The sequence below is a fragment of the Macaca nemestrina genome, chromosome 17 (genome assembly GCF_043159975.1).
Source record: "Macaca nemestrina isolate mMacNem1 chromosome 17, mMacNem.hap1, whole genome shotgun sequence".
Taxonomy (NCBI): domain Eukaryota; kingdom Metazoa; phylum Chordata; class Mammalia; order Primates; family Cercopithecidae; genus Macaca; species Macaca nemestrina.
The window spans coordinates 63,551,340-63,572,109 of record NC_092141.1 but is presented as its reverse complement, the minus strand read 5'-3'; the positions used below and the strand labels follow the sequence as shown (position 1 = coordinate 63,572,109).

Sequence of the window (20,770 nt, the reverse complement as noted above, 5' to 3'; positions counted from 1 at the left end):
GATTTCTCCTGAGCCTGAACTTTTCTCTGAAGGCTTTTAGGGACTAGGGGACCGATTATACACTTGATCAGAAGAAAAATGCTCCAGCTGCAAGCGCTGTGACCTTTAGTGACTGAGCCAGCCCCCATCTGGGTCTCCTCATCTGTAAATGGGGTGTTGTGAGGAGTAAGTGGCCTAGGAAGTACCAAGATCGGCCCCTGGCGCTGTGTGCTCGCCACACGTTAGTTTTTCTCTCTCATCTCCGTTGGGATCTCTCTGTATCCGAGGCCCCTCTGTGCCTTTTTTGTTGTTGTTTTTTGAGTTGGAGTCTCCCTCTCTTGCCCAGAGGGAGTGCAGTGACGTGATCTTGGCTCACTGCAACCTCCGCCTCCTGGGTTAAGCAGTTTTTCTGTCTGAGCCTCCTGAGTCGCTGGGACTACAGGCGCCTGCCACAACGCCCGGCTAATTTTTGTATTTTTAGTAGAGATGGGCTTTCGCCATATTAGTCAGGCTGGTCTCAAACTCCTGAACTCAGGTGATCTACCCGCCTTGGCCTCCCAGAGTGCTAGGATTACAGGCATGAACCCCCGCGCTCAGCCTGTTTTTTTGAGACAGGGTTTTGCTCTGTTGCTCATGCTGGAGTGCAGTGGCACCATCTCAGCTCACTGCAGCCTTGTTCTCCTGGGCTCAAGCAGTCTGCCTCAGCCTCCCAAGGAGCTGGGACTACAGGCTTTGGCACCATGCCCAGCTAATTTTTGTATTTTTTGTAGAGATGGGGTCTCGCTAGTTGCCAAGGTTGGTCTTGAACTCCTGGGCTTAAGCAGTCCTCCTGCCTTGGCCTCCCAAAGTGCTGGAATTACAGGTGTGAGCCCCTGCACCCAGCCTCCCTCTGTGCTCTTGATCTCAGGGTCTTCTCTGGGCTTTCCATGTACCAGTTACCTCCGATGGGTGAAGGTCAGGTGGGGGTATCCCCAGGGAGCGCCGCTTTTGCACTCGGCAGGCTGTTCCCCAGCGCTCTGTCTGCTCTGTCCCACAGCAGACCGGTCCATGAGCAGCTCCCTCTCAGCCTCTCAGCTCCACACCGTCAACATGCGGGACCCTCTGAACCGAGTCCTGGGTAAGTTCCCCACCCGTGCTGGGGTTAGGCTGGACGAGTCCCTCTCCTCATGGAGGCTGGGCGACCTTGTCATCTGGAAGGGGCCTCATGGCGCCCCTCCCTTCTCCCTCCATGCTCCTCATTGCTGGCTGTCCTGGCTCCCAGGCTCCTGTCTAGTTCCCCCCCTCCCCTCCCCGGTTGCCTTTTATATTTTCTCTCTCTGACACCCCGTTTTGGGGACATGCTCAGCATGTATTTCTTTTCCCTTTTCAGTCCCGCCTTCTCCCAGAGTGTGACCTCACCCCCTCTCATGGAACTCCCTCCTGTCACTCTCCACAGCCAACCTCTTCCTGCTCATCTCCTCCATCCTGGGGTCGCGCACCGCTGGCCCCCACACCCAGTTCGTGCAGTGGTTCATGGAGGAGTGTGTGGACTGCCTGGAGCAGGGTGGCCGCGGCAGTGTCCTGCAGTTCATGCCCTTCACCACCGTGAGTACCACCTTCCTGGCTCTCCCACTGGTGCTGGGGCCTCGGCGCAGCCCTTGGAGCAGGGAGGGGCCTCCTTCCCCTGGGACAGCACGCCCACCACCAGCCATCCAGCAAGCAGCATCTCTGTCTGTGGCAGGTGTCGGAACTGGTGAAGGTGTCAGCCATGTCCAGCCCCAAGGTGGTTCTGGCCATCACGGACCTCAGCCTGCCCCTGGGCCGCCAGGTGGCTGCTAAAGCCATTGCTGCACTCTGAGGAGCTTGGCATGGCCGCAGTGGGGGCTGGGGGCTGGGGACTGGCACAGCCCCAGGTGCCTCCAAGGGAAGCAGTGAGGAAAGATGAGGCATCGTGGCTCACATCCGCTCCACATGGTGCAAGAGCCTCTGGCAGCTTCTAATTCCCCGCTTCTGACTCCTGACCTCCAGGATGTCTCCTGGTTTCCTCTTTTGAAATTTCTTCTCTGTCTGCCAGCACCTGAGGAGTGTGAGCAGCCTGGACCACAAGCCCAGTGGTCACCCCTGTGTGCGCCCGCCCCAGCCCAGGGGTAATCTTACTTCTGAGGAACTTTCTAGATGCAGAGAGTGTGTGTGTGTGTGTGTGTGTGTGTGTGTGTGTGTATATTTTGTAATATGTGAGGGAAATCTACCTTTGTTCATGTGTAAATAAAGCTCCTCGTGGATCCCTTTGCGACTGTGGGTGCTGTTGGTGTCAGTGTCACCCGGGGCGGGGCACAGTGCTCTCTCCCTGGACTGCCTGTGCTGTGGCCGGGGAAAGCGCACTCCTGTGGTGAGGAGGAGGAGGAAGAGGTGCAGAGGTGGCAGGGCTTAGGGTCCTATGTGGACTTGCTCAGCTGAGGAAGGGCCAGGGGAAAGCAGCTTCCCTTCCTTGGAGCCAAGTTGGCCGGCCTGCTGCCCCCTCCCGCAAAGCCAGCTGTACCCTGAAAGGGGAGAGGCTTTGGCTCAGGGCCCCACAGTGCTGGGGCAGGGTGGCCTGCTCTGCTTTCTCCCGAACCTGGCCCAACCCTACCCACACTCTGACTAGCCTGGGATTTGGTCTGTTGCCTCCAAAAAAGGACTGGGGGATGGGAGGCGGGGGGATGAGGGCCGGACCTTTCTTTAACCCTTCCTTGCCTGCCTCACACGTCTCCGAGCCTGGCAGTGGACACTTCTGACCCTGCTTTCTGAGGAGCCACAGGCTGGGGAGGTGGGAGGGACCGAGGAGCTGAGGAGGACAAGGCTTGGGCAGATAGTGGACTGGGGGCTGGTGGGGGTACCCCAAAGCCACACAGGAGTCTTTGGCTGCAGGCAGGCCTCACACCTGCAGTGTGGTCGCTGGCCCCCGTACTTGCCACAGCTCCACACCCTCCTGTGCTGTGAGCTTAGCGCTCTTCAGCTTACGGGGCTGCCGTAAGCAGGAAGTGACCAGCTGGGGCAAGTGCAGAGACCGAGCCTGAGGAGGAGAGAAACTCCAACTTGATGGATGGGCTCAAGTTTATGGAAGATGGTAAGTGACAAGCCTGGTACAGATGCTCAGCACTCCCTGGCTTCATCTTGTCTGACTGTGTCTGGCCTGTTAAGCCCACCTGGACCCCATGTGCTCTCCTTTCCGGGTTCCCATGGTCCCAGTGCCTCTGTCTTCCCTGCGCGGCTATGGCTGCTCATTCCACGTCTGCCTTGTTCCCTGCTGTGTCCCCAGCACTTAGCCCAGCGTCTGCACAGAGTGGGTGCTCAGATAAACACGTGCTAATGGAATGAATGTCAGACGAACTTGAGAACCTTCCCCCTTCTCCCTGGACCTCCTCCCCGACCTCCCTCAGGCCTCTCCCACCCTTCAGCCACCTTCCCAGCCCCTGATCAGGCACCAGCTGGACTCAAGAAGGAGGAAGGACATGACTGGAGGCAAACACTTTATTATCCTGAAGTTTGGTTACAATGCGACAGTGGAGGGGACACTGGTGAGTCGGGGGTGAAGAGGTGGAGGGTGACAGTCGAGCTTCCTTTCACACACACGTCTGACATCATTCCTCCTGTCTGCTCCCTCCCACATCCCCAGTCCCCGTCCAGCAAGGCAAATGTCCAGGCACCTGCCCAGCCCTAAAAAGAGTCATAGTCTTGACCCTCATGGGGGCAGGGCAGGTGTCCCGAGGGCACCCAGAAAAACAGGAGACACGTCGGTGATGCCTGAGTTCCTCATGCGGGGAGTCAAACCATGTCCCAAAAGTCTTAAGAAGAAAAACGAGATTCCCCAGCAAGTTCGTGGGACCCCAGGGCCATGCTTCCCAGCTCTGGCTGCCTCTGCTTGTCCAGGGACCTCACACCCAAAGGGATGGAGGGGTCTCTGTGCAGTCGGCTGAGGCCAGAGTGAGGGGTGCAAGGACCCAGATGGGGAACACTGCTGTTTAAATATTAAACAGGGATTTCTTGTCTCCCACGTGGGAGACCTGATACTCCCAAGGGCCCCAGGTGGGGACCCTCGGGACCAGGGGCTTACTGTGGCTCATCCCAGTGCCCACTGCAGAGCCAGGGCTGGGGAGCAGTCACAGTAATAAATACTTGGTATTTACCTATCTACCTCCCAGTCCAGGGGATGGGAGGACAGGAGCTTTTCTCACTGCTACAGGCAGGAGAATGAAACTCAGAAATGCAGGGAAGGACACAGAGGCCTGGGGCTTTGTTCTGCTCTTCCCTGTCTTTAAATATGAGGCTTAAATAGGCATAAATATTAAATAGAGATAAATACATGGGATGGGGAGGGCTTGGCTCAGGACTGGGCAAGGTGGCGTAGAACGCGGTACGCTAGCTCCAGGAAGCGCTGCAGATGGGAGGCAACCAGGACGCCTCCCGCCCGGCGCTGGAAGGCAGAGGTGAAGGCTGGCATGGCACCCTGGGTGGGCTGCAGGGCAGGGGCCATTCCCAGGTCTTCCATCTGTAAAGGAAAGCTGCGATCAGTGGCTGGGCCCTGCTGAGTGGGTGTTATTACAAATGAGGAAATGCTGGGGGCTGACAGGCCCGGCTGCGGTGCCCAGAATGCCAGCATGACCTTGGCCACCCTGTCCAACAAGGCTCACCTGCTGCCAGATGGTGGTGGCAAAGTCGGCAATGTCCAGCTGCAGTGTATCCAAGGTGGGGCCCAACTCAGGGGAGATCCCTTCCAGGGCCTGCAGGAGGCCCTGGTAGAGGAAGAGGCTGCTATGGAGTTGGCTCAAGCAGCCTGTCTGGGAGACAGAGCGGAAGAGTTAGGGGGTGCTGCCAGAGACCCTCCCATCAGGCCCCCGGCTTGGAGCCTGGAGACCTGGGGGAGCCCATGGGTGTCCCTCCTTTCCTTTCCCCTCCTCATCAGCCTTACCCTTTCCTGACACTCACCAGCTGTGGGGCCTGGCTGGAGCAGCTGCTCAGGGGAGCCCAGGGGATGCCCAGAGAGTGTCTAAGCAGCACCAGCTCCTCAGGGTGGCACAGCTTGTAGGTGGCACACTGGGGATGGAAGGATGCAGAGTGAGACTCGCCGTGGCCAGGTCGCCGCTCCTCCTTCCCTGGTCCTCTCTGATTCTCTGGTCTTTCCCCTCCCTCCATGTCTTGCCAGGCTGTTCAGTTCCTCTCTGCCTTGCACCCCCACCCTCTGATCTCACAGCGGCTCTTGCCCCTTCTCCTGAATGTGATGCCTCCACTCCCATCCCACCCAGCCCTCCCGAGCACTGTCCCCACCAAGGTCCTCCTCCCCAAGTCCCTTCCCAGCCTTCCCCAGCTCCACCGCTCCTAATATTCTCCCACATCCCTTCCTGAGGATGTCGGCCCACAGTTCCATCCCCCTTAGCTCTCCCCACTGGGCTTCCCTCCACAGCCCTCTCGCCCGCCTCACTCACCAGCTTCTCCTGCAGCGCGGCACCGTCGCCCTGGATCTTCCTTACTTGCTCTAAGCACTTGAGCAGGAAGCTCTGGGGCAGGGAGCTGGCAGGGCCCAGGGGGGTGGCTTCCTGCACTGTCCAGAGTGCGCTGTGCCACAGCAGCAGCTGCAGGGCTGGGGACAGAGCGGGCTCAGGAGACATGCTGTTCCCTACCACCTGAGGCCCTCTCGGGGACACTGGGTGCCTTTAATCCCCATTCCCAGAACGGGGATCCCCAGCCCCTCTGTCACACCAGCCTCCCTCCCATGCCAGGGCGGGCAGCTCTCCCATCCTGGGCCAAGACACTCACCCATTAGCTTCATGGGGCTCTGGGCGGCAGGTATAGCCATGGGTCTGGGTGGGGCTGGGCTGCAGGCTCCGGGCTGTTTTGGGGCCCAGCTCCAGGGGGGCCTTTATACATAACGCCACGGAGGCCTGGGAGGAAATTACCTGGGGCCACGACTAAGACTTAGTAATAACTTCCCAGGATTTATGCAAATTTGATGTCCAAGACAATGCAGGGGGGTTGGAACAAAAAGCTGTTTGCGAAAGTTTTGTGAAATTGTGGAATCTCTGATACTTCTTTGACGTCGCCTTGCCCCCCTCAAACTCCCTTCCTCCCGCTGCCCCACCCAGGCCTGAATGGCCCCAGGGTGTTTGAACAGAACAGCTGAACAAAGGCTGAGCCGCTGGTAGATGCCTGGAGGCGGCAGCAGCCTGTGGGGAAGTGGCGGCTGAGTGGGGTCTCCCTCTGCTCTGGCAGACTTGCGGGGGCAGTGTCTTTGCCCCTCTCCTTTGGGATTCTCAAGCCTGTCCCCAGAGCCCCCACATTCTAAGAGAGAAAGAAACTGGTTGCCCCCATTCCTACCCCTAAACTCTCCAGAGGCTGCCTGTCTGGGTGACCTCCTGAGGGCCCCTACCTGAGATAAGGACATTGGGTCTTGGCTGCAGTGCCCACCCCACACTTGGATAGGCACCATCGAAAGTTCCAGGCTGTCCTGACCCAAGCTGATTAGCTGGGAACTCCCCCAGAAACCCCCCTGACCCCATGACTCATTCAGTTAAGCCCCTGGAATCCCGGTAGAGCCCAGAGGAAACCGGATGTCTGTCCCAAATGAGGCAAGACCCTTCGAGGCGATTTTTTCACCTGACCTTCACCTCCTCATGCACGACCCTGACAGCAGGGTCCCCAAGGGCTTTGGAACTGGGGGGTTGGGACACGTGACTTCCCTGGCCATTCACCTTGAAGTGGACACGGGTTGGCCTGAGAGAAGGGAAACTGTCCCCATCTTCTCATCCTAGAACCATGCAACATTCACGCTGGAAGGGACCTTGGAGTTGGTTCCAGCCCTGTGAACTGTGCCAGGGAAGGAAGTAGCTTTGCCCAAGGTCATGGTAAGCGACAGAATTACAGCCCAGGCCCCTGGCTTAGGCCTGAACATTTTCTTTTTCATTTTTTTTTGTCTCCAGATGGAGTCTCGCTCTGTCGCCTAGGCTGGAGTGCAGTGGTGCAATCTCGGCTCACTGCAAGCTCCGCCTCCCAGGTTCACGCCATTCTCCTGCCTCAGCCTCCCGAGTAGCGCCCGCCACCACACCCGGCTAATTGTTTGTATTTTTAGTAGAGACAGGGTTTCACCGTGTTAGCCAGATGGTCTCGATCTGGTGACCTCGTGATCCGCCCGTCTTGGCCTCCCAAAGTGCTGGGATTACAGGCGTGAGCCACCGCGCCCGGCCTAGGCCTGAGCATTTTCTACAGGCCACGGGGCCTGCCTGGGACAGTCTGACTGACCACACCCAAGACTGTCACTTTCTGTCCTAATTTACCTCAGCCTGCCAAGAAACAGACATCTCTGGATGGTGGACGTGGTGACTAGGTGGGGCCATCTCTGGTACTTGGGGGCCCCCTGGTGGTCACCACTGGCAGGGACATCACCTGCTGATCTCACACGCTGTCATCTGGTCCCCTGTCCTGCAGCTCCGCCTCAGCTCCGTGGCTCAGCACCTTGCAGTGATGGGGCCCAGTTCAGTGCCCAGCTCCCTGGGAGTAGAAGGTGGGATTTTGTTGCTGTTGTTTTTGTTGGTTGTTTGTTTTTTTGAGACTGAGTTTTGCTCGTTGCCCAGGCTGGAGTGCAATGGCACAATCTCGGCTCACTACAACCTCTGCCTCCCTGGTTCAAGTGATTTTCCTGCCTCAGCCTCCCAAGTAGCTGGGATTACAGGCATGCACCACCATGCTCATCTAATTTTGTATTTTTAGTAGAGGTGGGATTTCACCATGTTGGTCAGGCTGATCTCAAACTCCTGACCTCAGGTGATCCACCCACCTCAGCCTCCCAAAGTGCTGGGATTACAGGCATGAGCCACGGCCCCTGGCCTTGAGGGTAGGCTTTTTAACAGGACCATGGAAGGCAGAAGCTCCACATTCTTAAACATGTTGCCTGGCAACTATTGCATCGCATACCTCTTATACGTCAGGCACTTTTTTTTTTTAAGACAGAGTTTGGCTCTTGTTGCCCAGGCTGGAGTGGCTGGAGTGCAATGGCATGATCTCAGCTTACTGCAACCTCCGCCTCCGGGTTCAAGCAATTCTCCTGCCTCAGCCTCCTGAGTAGCTTGGATTACAGGCATGTGCCACCACCGCCACCACAGCCGGCTAATTTTGCATTTTTAGTAGAGATGGGATTTCTCCATGTTGGTCAGGCTGGTCTTGAACTCCTGACCTTAGGTGATCTGCCCGCTTCGGCCTCCCAAAGTGCTGGGATTACAGTCATGAGCCACTGTGTCAGGCACGTTTTATTACACTTTTGTCCATTTTATTTGTGGGGGGAAACAGGGTCTCACTCTGTCCCCCAGCCTGGAGTGCCGCGGTGCAATCACAGCTCACCGCAGTCTCCACCTCCTGGGCTCCAGTGATCCTCCCACTTGAGCCTCCTGAGTAGCTGGGACCACAGGCACGGACCACCACGCTCGGCTAATTTTTTTTTTTTTTTTTTTTTTTTTTTTTCAGAGAGAGGGTTTCACCAGGTTGCCCAGGCTGGTCTCAAACTCCTGGGCTCAAGCCATCCACCCACCTTGACCTCCCAAAGTGCTAGGATTACAGGTGTACAACCAACTGGTGGATTGTAGCCAAAGGAGGGCCTTGGAGAAGTGAAAAAACTTGTTCAAGATCACAGAACTAGCTGGTGGCTGAACCAGGTAGGATTTGCAGTTAGATCATCTTCTCAAGCCCCTGCTGTTTCTGTGATACTACTTTCCTGTCAAGAAAGCTGTACCTCTTGAATAACAGCTCAATCCAGACTTCAGCCCCACACGGGGGAGAATAAAGACCAAACAGAGCAAGGGCTCATTACCACTGGCCATGATACATGGGACTGAGCTGGACTGGAGGCTCAGAAGCCACAGTGATCTGACAGGGGGCAGGCTCCAAAGACCCCCGTTAGTCATCCTTCCAGCATCCAGAAGGCTCTCCCAGGTATTTCTTCATGTTTAGAAGTGGCTGGCAGCTTCCCCTCCCACTTCCTGTTTTCATCTGGTACTGGGCTTAGTGCATCTTTGTAAAGGATCTGGAGTAACTCTCATTTGTTGCTGGGGGGAGTGTAGATTGTAAAAAAAACCTCCTTGGATGGCAACTTGGTAGTGTCTAGTTAAGGTGGAAATGTCTATGCCCCGTGACCAAGCAACTCTACTTCTCAGGTATGCCTCAGAGCAGGAGTACACAGACCTGAGTATGTACACTGAGTTAGAAATGGCTTTTACAATTTTAGTTGTTGTTGTTGTGTTTTTTTGAGACCGAGTCTTGCTCTGTCGCCCAGGCTGGAGTGCAGTGACACGATCTTGGCTCACTGCAACCTCCACCTCCTGGGTTCAAGCGATTCTCTGCTTTAGCCTCCCTCCCAAGTAGCTGGGATTACAGGTGTGCACCACCATGCCCGGCTCATTTTTTTATTTTTAGTAGAGATGGGGTTTTGCCATGTTGGCCAGGCTGGTCTCGAACTGTTGATCTCAAGTAGTCTGCCCGCCTCAGCCTTCCAAAGTGCTGGGATTACAGGTGTGAGCCATGGCACCCGGCCAGCTTTTACACTTTTAAATGGTTAGGGGAAAATATATTTTTTTTTTGAGACGGAGACTCGCTCTGTCACCCCGACTGGAGTGCAGTGGCGCAATCTCTGCTCACTGCAAGCTCCGCCTCCAGGGTTCACACCATTCTACTGCCTCAGCCTCCCGAGTAGCTGGGACTACAGGCACCCGCCACCTTGCCTGGCTAGTTTTTCGTATTTTTTAAGTAGAGACAGGGTTTCACCGTGTTAGCCAGGATGGTCTCGATCTCCTGACCTCGTGATCTGCCCGCCTCGGCCTCCCAAAGTGCTGGGATTACAGGCTTGAGCCACGACGCCCGGCCGGTTAGGGGAAATTTTTTAAAAAGATGATTTTATAAAATGTAAAAATCGGCCGGGTGCGATGGCTCACGCCTGTAATCCCAGCACTTTGGGAGGCCGAGGCGGGCGGATCACGAGGTCAGGAGATCGGGACCATCCTGGCTAACATGGTAAAACCCGGTCTCTACTAAAAATACAGAAAATTAGCCGGGCGTGGTGGTGGGCGCCTGTAGTCCCAGCTACTCGGGAGGCTGAGGCAGGAGAATGGCGTGAACCGGGGAGGCGGAGCTTGCAGTGAGCCGAGATCACACCATTGCACTCCAGCCTGGGCAAGGAACAAGACTCCGTCTCAAAAAAAAAAAAAAGTAAAAATCATATGAAATTCAAATCTCCATGTCTATAAAAAATTCACATATGTATTGTTTATAGCTGCTTTTGTACTAGAAAGACAAGGGAGAGTAGTTGTGACAGAGACTGTATGGCCCACAAACCTAAAAAATTGACTATCTGGACCTCTGAGTTTGCAAACTATATACATAGTATATATGTACCAGGAGACATATACAGAGCTGTTCTTTTCTGTATTATTACTATTTTTTTAAACACAGGGTTTCTCTCTGTTGCCTAGGCTGGAGTGCAGTGGCATGATCTTGGCTCACTGCAGCCTCGACTGCCCAGGCTCAAGCGATCCTCCCACCTCAGCCTCCTGAGTAGCTGAGAGTACAGGTGTGCACCACCATGCCTGGCTAATTTTTTTTTTTTTGAGATGGAGTCTGGCTCTGTCACCTAGGCTGGAGTTCAGTGGTGTGATCTCAGCTCACTGCAACCTCTCCCTCCTGGGTTCAAGCAATTCTCCTGCCTCAGCCTCCTGAGTAACTGGGATTACAGGCGCCTGCCACCATGCCTGGCTAATTTTTGTATTTTTAGTGGAGCTAGGGTTTCACCATATCGGCCAGGCTGGTCTCGAACTCCTGACCTCAAGCGATCCACCTGCCTTGACGTTCCAAAGTGCAGAGATTACAGGCATGAGCCACCATGCCCGGCCATAATTTTTTGATTTTTCATAGAGACAGGGTCTCCCTGTGTTGCCCAGACTGGTCTTGAACTACTGGCCTCAAGTGATCCTCCTGCCTTGGCCTCCTGAAAAGTGTTAAGATTACAGGTATGAGCCACTGCACCTGGCCAGAGATGTTCTTTGGAATGTTGTTATAGTAAACCAATGGAAATGCATTTGCAATGCCCATCAGCTGGGAATAGCTAGATAGATACTGGTCCCTTCATGCTATGTATGCCTCCCAACCTGTCCAGAGTCAAGACTCTGTGAGGAAAGGGACTTTGCTTTATTTGGTTGTATTCTCAGTGCCCAGAACAGTGCTCGGCATGGGCATCAACATGATTAGGTCTCAAAAACGATATTGAGTGAAAACAGAGCAAATTACATTCCTGCAATATACTAGGTACAAGAATTTTAAAACTCAATACTGGCCGGGCATGGTGATTCATGCCTGTAATTCTAGCATGTAGGGAGCCTGAGATAGGAGGATTGCTTGTGAGCCCAGGAGTTTATGATCAGCTGGGCAACATAAGGAGATCCCATCTCTACAAAAAAATTAAAAAATGAGCCAGGCATGGTGGTGCAAGCCTGTGGTTCTAGCTACTTGGGAGGCTAAGTTGGGAGGATCACTTGGGCCAGGGAGGTTGAGGCTGCAGTCAGCTGTGATCACCCCACTGCAGTCCAGCCTGGATGACAGAGTGAGACCCTGTACAGGCACCACCACCACACACAGCTAATTTTTGTATTTTTAGTAGAGATGGGGTTTCATCATGTTGGTCAAGGATGGTCTCAATCTCCTGACCATGTGATCTGCCCGCCTCGGCCTCCCAAAGTGCTGGGATTACAGGTGTGAGCCACCGCGCCCAGCCCATTTTTTTGTGTTTTTCATAGAGATGGGGTTTGCCATGTTGCCCAGGCTGGTCTCAAACTCCTGGGCTCAAGCAATCTTCCTGCCTCAGCCTTCCAAAGTGCTGGGATTACAGGCATGAGCCATTGCAGCTGGCAGCTCAATACTATTTTGTAATAAAAGTATAAAAATATAAACTAGAAGCTTCTCAGCTGCATTCATCAAAGTGCCTGCCTTTGCCAGGGGAACAAGATGGACTTCTACCTTAGCCATAATGTTTTATTTATGTCTTTATTTTGTAGAGATGGGGTCTCACTATGTTGCCCAGGCTGGTCTCAAACTTGTGGGCTCAAGCGATCCTCCCACATTGGCCTCTCAAAGGGCTGAGATTATAGGCATGAGCCATGGTGTCCAGTTTTCTTTTTTGATTAAAAAACTTCACAGACTAATGAAATGTTAACATGATTAAACTTGGGTGGAGAATATATGGGTACGTATTTGTTATGTTATTCTTTGTACTTCTATGTAGTTTTCAAATTAAAAAACAAAACAAAACTAGAGGGTAGCCGGGCACGGTGGCTCATGTCTGCAATCCCAGCACTTTGGGAGGCCAAGCTGGGTGGATCATTTGAGGTCAGGAGTTCAAGACCAACCTGGCCCACATGATGAAACCCCATTTACACTAAAATACAAAAATCAGCCAAGTGCGGTGGTGCATGCCTATAATCTCAGCTACTGGAGAGGCTGAGGCAGGAGAATCACTTGAACCCTTGCAGCAGACGTTGCGGTGAGCCGAGATCGCAACACTGCCCTCCAGCCTGGGTGACAGAGTGAGATTCCGTCTCAAAACAAATAAACAAACAAGTAAAACGAATGTAAAAGAATACAGTGAGCTCTCTAAGCATGAAAGTGACACTTGGCTGGGCGCGGTGGCTCACGCCTGTAATCCCAGCACTTTGGGAGGCCGAGGCAGGCAGATCACATGGTCAGGAGATAGAGACCATCCTTGACCAACATGGTGAAACCCCGTCTCTACTAAAAATACAAAAATTAGCTGTGTGTGGTGGCATGTGCCTGTCGTCCCAGCTACTTGGGAAGCTGAAGCAGGATAATTGCTTGAACCTGGGAGGTGGAGGTTGTAGTGAGCCAAGATTGTGCCACTATACTCCAGCCTGAGCGACAGAGTGAGACTGTCTTAAAAAAAAAAAAAAAGTGACACTGAGTTTCTTCAGGAAATTAGAAGCCACACCAACAGGGTTCATCCAGACAGTGGATGAAGAAGCCTCCAGACAGTGAGTAGAAAAATGGCCCATAGACCTTATGTGGACAAGAACCAGGGAATCATGGCGAATGACCCCAGCTCTCTGGAAGAGGGTGATAAACTCTCTCCGGTCATTTACAACCAAGGCTGAAGATTGATAACCTCTTCTGAGGCTGAGCTCCTCATGAAGAACGCTCATTACAGCTACAAATGTTGAACAGGCTGGAAAGGGCCTTGGGCAGCGGTGCTTGCCATATGTATGTCTCCTGATCACACACTCAAGAAAAGTTGGCTTTTGAAGTCAGGACTGCTACATGGAGACCCAAAGACAAATGAAGATGGACTGGATAACAGAAACCCAGAGTGATGGTTAATATTGAGTGTCAACTTGATTGGATTCAAGGGTACAAAGTATTGATCCTGGGTGTGTCTGTGAGGGTGTTGCCAAAGGAGATTAACATTTGAGTCAGAGGACTGGGAAAGGTAGACCTCAACTGGGGTGAGCACAATCAAATCAGCTGCCAGCACAGGCAGAATAAAAAGCAGGCAGAAGAGCGTGGAAAGACCAGACCGGCTGAGTCTTCTGGCCTCCGTCTTTCTCCCGTGCAGGATGCTTCCTGCTCTTGAATGCTGGACTCTTAAGTTCTTCAGCTTTGGGACGCTTGGACCTTCGACCACAGACTGAAGTCTGCACTGTCACCTTCCCTACTTTTGAGGTTTGGGGATGTGGACAGACTGGCTTCCTTGCTCCTCAGCTTGCAGACGGCCTATTGCGTGAGGCAATACTCCTTAAACTCCCCTTTATATATACAACTATTGTATTAGTTCGGTCCCTCTAGAGAACCCCGACTAATACACCCAGGCTGAGGCGGGAAGAAGGCAGCACAGGCTGAGAGAAGGCGCATTGAACTTGGTGTCAGGTCAGCCTGCGTTCAACTACAGGACTCATTTAACCCACCTGAGCCTGTCCTCATATCCTAAAACGACACAGAGGAGGTGCTTAACCGTAGTCCTCCCACCTCACCCTTCCTGGAAGGGAATCAAAGATCTATGAGAAGGTTTTGGGATTGGTTTGCAAAATCAAAGGATAAAATGGGGAAAGGATTGGAGCCCTAAAAATAGATGAAGAATCTGGATGCTAGGATCAAAACATCCGCCACAGAGATTGAGGGGCGGGTTTGGGAAACACAGGAGAAGTGTTGTTTTGCAAAGTCAACTTTAGGAGTTTCATTAAAATGAGAGGCGGCAGAAGATCAAAGGAAGGGTGTGATGCCAAATATTGTGACCAGGGCTGGAGTATGATCAGGAGCCAGAGCAAGGCCAGGCCAAAACCCATGTTTAATGGAAATTAGGAAGACAGGTAGACCTCAGAGATACTGCAAGTTCAGTTCCAGACCACCACGATAAAGGGTGTCACAGAGGCGCTGGTTTCCCACTGCATATAAAAGTTATGTTTACACAATACAGGCCGGGCATGGTGGCTCACGCCTATAATCCCAGCACTTTGGTAGGCCACAGGCGGATGAATCACTTGAGCCCAGAAGTTCAAGTCCAGCCTGGGCAACATTGCAAGACCCCATCTCTACAAAAAAATAAAAAATTAGCTGGGTGTGGTGGCACTCGCCTATAGTCCCAGCTACTTGGGAGGTTGAGGTGAGAGGATCATCTACCTGAGCCCGAAGAGGTTAAGGCTACAGTGAGCTGTGGTAGTGCCACAGCATTCCAGCCTGGACGACCAGAGTGAGACCCTGTCTCCAAAAAAAAAAAAAAAAAAGTTAGGTTTACACTATACCGTAGTCTATTAAGTGTACAATAGCATTATGTTTAAAAAAGTATTTTATATATGTACATACTTTAATTTAAAAATACTTGGCCTGGTGCGGTAGCTCATGCCTATAATCCCAGCACTTTGGGAGGCCGAGACGGGCGGATCACCTGAGATCAGGAGTTTGAGACCAGCCTGGACAACATAGTGAAACCCCGTCTCTACTAAAAATACAAAAAGTAGCCGGGCATGGTGGCGGGCGCCTGTAGTCCCAGCTACTCAGGAGGCTGAGGCAGGAGAATTGCTTGAACCTGGAGGCAGAGGTTGCAGTGAGCCGAGACTACACCACAGCACTCCAGCCTTGGTGACAGAGCAAGACTCTGCCTCAAAAAACAAAAAAACAAAAACCAAACAAACAAAAAACTTTATTGCTAAAAATGCTAACAATCATCTGTGCCTTCAGCAAGTCCTAACCTTTTTGCTAGTGAAGGATTTTGCCTGGTGTTGATGACCACTGACTGAGCAGGGTGGTGGCTGCTGAAGGTTGGGGTGACTGTAGCAATTTCTCTTTTTTTTTTTTTTCTTATTTTTGTTTTTGTTTTTCCTAGTGCCTTCAGGTAAGAACAATTTCTTCAAATAAGAAAATAATGAAATTTTCTGCATCAATTAACTCTTTTCTTTTTTTGTTTTTTTGTTTTGTTTTGTTTTGAGACGGAGTCTCCCTCTGTTGTCCAAGCTGGAGTGCAGTGGCATGATCCCTGCTCACTGTAACCTCCGCCTTCGGGTTCAAGCAATTCTCCTGCCTCAGCCTCCCAAGTAGCTGGGATTACAGGCTTCCACCACCATGCCCGGCTCATTTTTGTGTTTTTAGTAGGGACGAGGTTTCACCATGTTGGCCAGGCTGGTCTCGAACTCAGGTGATCCGCCCACCTCAGCCTCCCAAAGTGCTGGGATTACAGGTGTGAGCCACTGCGCCCAGCCAACTCTTCATTTCTAGAAAGGTTTCTCTGTAGCAAATGATGCTGTTTAACATCATTCTACCCACAGTAGAACTTCTTCCAAATTAGAGTCAATCCTGGCCTGGCGTGGTGGCTCACACCTATAATCCCAGCACTTTGGGAGGCTGAGGTGAGTGGATCACCTGAGGTCAGGAGTTCGAGACCAGCCTGGTCAACATGGTGAAACCCTGTCTCTACAAAAATAAAAAATTAGCCGGGTGTGGTGGCGGGTGCCTGTAGTCCCAGCTACTGGGGAGGCTGAGGTGGAAGAATCTCTTGAACCTGGGAGGCAGAGGTTGCAGTGAGCCAAGATCACGCCACTGCACTCCAGCCTGGGCGACAGAGCGAGACTCTGTCTCAAAAAAAAAAAAAGAAGAAAGAAAGAAAGAAAGAAATGGAGTCAATCCTCTCAAACTGCTGCTGCTTTATCAACTAAGTGTATGTAATATCCTAAATCTTTGTTGCCATGTCAGCAATGTTCACAGCATCTTCACCAGGAGTAGATTCCATCTCAGGAAACTGCTTTCCTTGCTCCTCCGTAAGAAGCAACTCCTCACCTGTTCAAATGCTATCATGAGATGGCAGCAATTCAGTCCCATCTTCAGGCTCCGCTTTATTTTTATTATTATTTTTTTTTGTAGAGACGAGGTCTTGCTATGTTACCCAGGTTGGTTTGGAACTTCTGAGCTCAAGTTATCCTCCTGCCCTGGCCTCCTAAATTGCTGGGATTGCAGGTGTGAGCCACTGGGCCTGGCCTCAGGGTCCACTCTAATTCTAATTCTTTTACTGTTTCTACATCTGCAGATTTTTCCTCCACTGAAGTGTGTCTTCAGCCCCTCAAAGTCACCCATGAAGGTTGTAATCAACTTCTTCCAAACTCCTGCTAATGTTAATTTTTTGAGATGGAGCCTTGCTTTTGTTGCCCAGGCTGGAGTGCAATGGCATGATCTCAGCTCACCGCAACCTCTGCCTCCTGGGTTCAAGCGATTCTCCTGCCTCAGCCTCCCAAATAGCTGAGTTTACAGGAAAGTGCCACCATGCCCCGCTAATTTTGTATTTTTAGTAGAGACGGGGTTTCACCATGTTGGTCAGGCTGGTCTCGAACTCCTGTCCTCAAGTGATCCACCCGCTTCATCGTCCCAAAGTGCTGGAGTTACAGGTGTGAGTCACTGTGCTTGGCCTAATTTTTAATTTTTTTTTTATATAGACGAGGTTTCACTTCGTTATCCAGGCTGGTCTTGGCCTTCTATGCTCAAGCGATCTTCTTGCCTCAGTCTCCCAAAGTGCTGGAATTATAGGCGTGAGCCACCGCTCCCAGCCTAATCATGAATATTCTTTTTTTGTTTTTTGAGAGAGTCTCACTGTGTCACCCAGGCTGAAGTGCAGTGGCACGATCTTGGCTCACTGCAACCTCTGCCTCCCAGATTCAAGCGATTCTTGTGCCTCAGCCTCCCGAGTAGCTGGGACTACAGGTGCGTGTCACCACGCCTGACTAATTTTTACGTATATATATTTTTTAGTGGAGATGGAGTTTCACCATGTTGGCCAGCTTGGTTTCAAACTCCTGACCTCAGTTTATCCACCCGCCTCAGCCTCCCAAAGTGCTGGGATTACAGGCATGAGCTACCACGTCCGGCCCTAATCATGAATATTCTTTTTTGTTTTGAGACGGAGTCTCACTCTGTCCCCCAGGCTGGAGTGCAGTGGAGCGATCTCGGCTCACTGCAAGCTCCGCCTCCCAGGTTCACGCCATTCTCCTGCCTCAGCCTCCTGAGTAGCTGGGACTACAGGCGCCCACCACCGGGCTTGGCTAATTTTTTGTGTTTGTAGTAGAGACAGGGTTTCACCGTGGTCTCGATCTCCTGACCTTGTGATCCGCCCGCCTCGGCCTCCCAAAGTGCTGGGATTACAGGCGTGAGCCACCGCGCCTGGCCATCATGAATGTTCTTAATGGCATCTAGAATGGTGAATGCTTTCCAGGTTTTCAGTTTACCCAGATCCATCAGGGGAATCACTATGGCAGCTCTAGCCTTACAAAATGTATTTCTTTTTTTTTTTTTTTTTTTTTTTTGAGACGGAGTTTTGCTCTGTCGCCCAGGCTGGAGTGCAGTGGCCGGATCTCAGCTCACAGCAAGCTCCGCCTCCCGGGTTCACGCCATTCTCCCGCCTCAGCCTCCCGAGTAACTGGGACTACAGGCGCCCGCCACCTCGCCCGGCTAGTTTTTTGTATTTTTTAGTAGAGACGGGGTTTCACCGTGTTAGCCAGGATGGTCTCGATCTCCTGACCTCGTGATCCACCCGTCTCGGCCTCCCAAAGTGCTGGGATTACAGGCTTGAGCCACCGCGCCCGGCCGCACAAAATGTATTTCTTAAATAAGACTTGAAAGTTGAAATTACTTCTTCATCCATGGGCTGTGGAATGGATGTGTTAGCAGGCATGAAAACAATATTATTTCCCTGGTATCCCTCCATCAGAGCCCTTGGGTAATCAGGTGCATCGTCAATCAGCAGTAATAACTTTAAAAAAAATCTTTTTTTCTGGCCAGGCGTGGTGGCTCATGCCTGTAATCCCAGCTACTCAGGAGGCTGAGGCAGGAAAATCGCTTGAACACAGAAGGCAGAGGTTGCAGTGAGCTGAGATCGCGCCACTGCACTCCAGCCTGGCCGACAGAGTGAGACTCTGTCTGAGCAATCGGTCTCAACAGTGGCTTAAAATGTTTGGTAAACCATGCTGGGAACAGATGGGCTGTCATACAGGCTTTGTTGTTCCATCCGTAGAGCACAGGCAGAGTAGATTTAATATCATTCTTAAGATCCCTGGGATTTTTGGAATGGTAAATGAGCATTGGCTTCAATTTAAAGTCGCCAGCTGCATTAGCCCTAACAAGAGAGTCAGCCTGTCCTTCAAAGCTTTGAAGCCAGGCATTGACTTCTCTTCTCTAGCTATGAAAGTCCTAGGTGGCATCTTATTCCAACAGAAGGCTGTTTGTCTACATTGGAAGTCTGTTGTTGAGTGCAGCCACCTTCATCAGTTATCTGAGCTAGATCTGATGGATAACTTACTGCAGCTTCTCCATCAGCACTTGCTGCTTCACCTTGCACTTTTATGTCACGGAGACAGCTTCTTTCTTTCAACCTCACAAACCAACCTCTGTTAGCTTCTGAGTTTTCTTCTGCAACTTTCTCACCTCTCTCTACCTTCAAGGGATTGAAGAGAGTGAGGGCCTTGATCCACACTAGGCTTTGGCTTAAAGGAATGTTGTGGCTAGTTTGATCTTCTTTCCAGACTCAAACTTTCTCCATATCAGCAATAATGCTGTTCTGCTTTCATATCATTCATGTGTCCACCAGAGCAGCACTTTTAATTTTATTTACTATTTTTATTTATTTATTTATTTGAGATGGAGTTTCGCTCTTTTTGCCCAGGCTGGAGTGCAATGGCGCAATCTCGGCTCACCGCAACCTCTGCCTCCCGAGTTCAAGTGATTCTGCCTCAGCCTCCCGAGTAGCTGGGATTACAGGCATGCGCCACCACACCTGGCTAATTTTGTATTTTTAGTAGAGACGGAGTTTCTCCATGTTGGTCAGGCTGGTCTTGAACTCCCAACCTCAGGTGATCCACCCACCTCGGCCTCTCAAAGTGCTGGGATTACAGGTGTGAGCCACTGCGCCTGGCCTTTATTTTTTATTTTTTTGAGACAGAATTTCACTCTGTCGCCCAGGTTGGAGTGTAGTGGTGTGATCTTGACTCATTGCAACCTCCGCCTCCCCACTTCAAGCGATTCTCCTGTCTCAGCCTCCTAAGTAGCTGGGATTACAGGTGTGCACCACCACGTCCAGCTAATTTTTTGCATTTTTAGCAGAGGTGGGGTTTTACCATGTTGGCCAGGCTGGTCTTGAACTCTTTCAAAACAAATTTTTTTTGAGACAGAGTTTTGCTCTTGTTGCCCAGGCTGAAGTGCAATGGCATGATCTCAGCTCACCACAACCTCTGCCTTCCAGTTTCAAGGATTCTCCTGTCTCAGCCTCCCGAGTAGCTGGGATTACAGGTGCCCATTGCTATGCCTGGCTAATTTTTGTATTTGTAGTAGAGACGGGGTTTCACCATGTTGGCCAGGCTGGTCTCGAACTCCTGACCTTGTGATCTGTTGGCCTCAGCCTCCCAAAGTGCTGGGATTATAGGTGTGAGCCACCGCACCCAACCTGGAGCAGCACTTTGCATTTCCTTAAAGAACTCCTCCTTTACAACTTGGCTACCTGTTTGGTGCAGGAGACCTGGCTTTTGGCCTTTCTCAGCTTTCAACATGCCTTCCTCACTAAGCATAATTATTTTGACCTTTTGATTTAAAGTGAGAGATATGTGATTCTTTCTCCCTTTTTCTGTTTTCTCGTTTCGAGACAGGGTTGCACTGTCGCCCAGGTGGGAGTGCAGTGGCAGGATCTCAGGTCACTGCAGCCTCTGCCTGCACCTCCCAGGCTCAAGGCTCCTCCCACTTCAGGCTCCCTAGTAGCTGGGAGTACAGGCGCATGCCACCATACCTAGCTAATTTTTGTATTTTTTGTAGCAGTGGGGTTTCATTGTGTTGCCCAGGCTGATCTCCAACTCCTGAGATCAAGGGATCCACCAGCCTTGGCCTCCCAAAGTGCTGGGATAACAGGCGTGAGTCACGGGGCCTGGCCAATGACTCTCTCTCTCACTAGAACACTTAAGAGGCCGTTGTTGGCCGGGCGCGGTGGCTCACGCCTGTAATCCCAGTGCTTTGGGAGGCCGAGGCGGGCGGATCACAAGGTCAGGAGATCGAGACCACGGTGAAACCCCGTCTCTACTAAAAATACAAAAAATTAGCCGGGCGCAGTTGTGGGCGCCTGTAGTCCCAGCTACTCGGGAGGCTGAGGCAGGAGAATGGCATGAACAAGGGAGACGGAGCTTGCAGTGAGCCAAGATCGCGCCACTGCACTCCAGCCTGGGCGACAGAGCGAGACTCCGTCTCAAAAAAAAAAAAAAAAAAAAAAGGCCGTTGTAGGGTT

The 20,770-nt window shown here is 51.9% G+C and overlaps 2 protein-coding genes across 17 annotated transcripts in view; one reads left to right on the top strand and one right to left on the bottom strand.

Moving 5' to 3' along the window:
• LOC105472230 (mediator complex subunit 24) overlaps positions 1-2,248 on the top strand; it is a 42,539-nt gene extending 40,291 nt beyond the window's left edge. For 14 of the 16 annotated variants that reach the window (XM_071083102.1, XM_071083097.1, XM_011725273.2 and 11 more), the window contains 3 exons: positions 1,016-1,096; positions 1,415-1,563; positions 1,700-2,248. In XM_071083102.1, coding sequence (XP_070939203.1) covers positions 1,016-1,096; positions 1,415-1,563; positions 1,700-1,816 — 347 coding nt within the window. In that variant the 3' untranslated portion in view covers positions 1,817-2,248. Of the gene's footprint in view, positions 1-32; positions 166-1,015; positions 1,097-1,414; positions 1,564-1,699 lie in introns of those variants that run through there. The other 2 variants (XM_011725269.2, XM_011725275.3) reach the window with 2 other exon arrangements.
• A 1,206-nt stretch (positions 2,249-3,454) lies between these two features.
• On the bottom strand, positions 3,455-5,603 carry LOC105472231 (colony stimulating factor 3). Its single transcript, XM_011725276.3, has 4 exons — positions 5,421-5,603; positions 4,924-5,031; positions 4,629-4,775; positions 3,455-4,486 (listed from the first exon to the last, which is right to left on the bottom strand). Exons 1-4 carry the CDS (start codon positions 5,601-5,603, stop codon positions 4,322-4,324), a joined length of 603 nt encoding a protein of 200 aa, XP_011723578.3. The 3' UTR covers positions 3,455-4,321.
• Between the last annotated feature and the right edge of the window lie 15,167 nt (positions 5,604-20,770).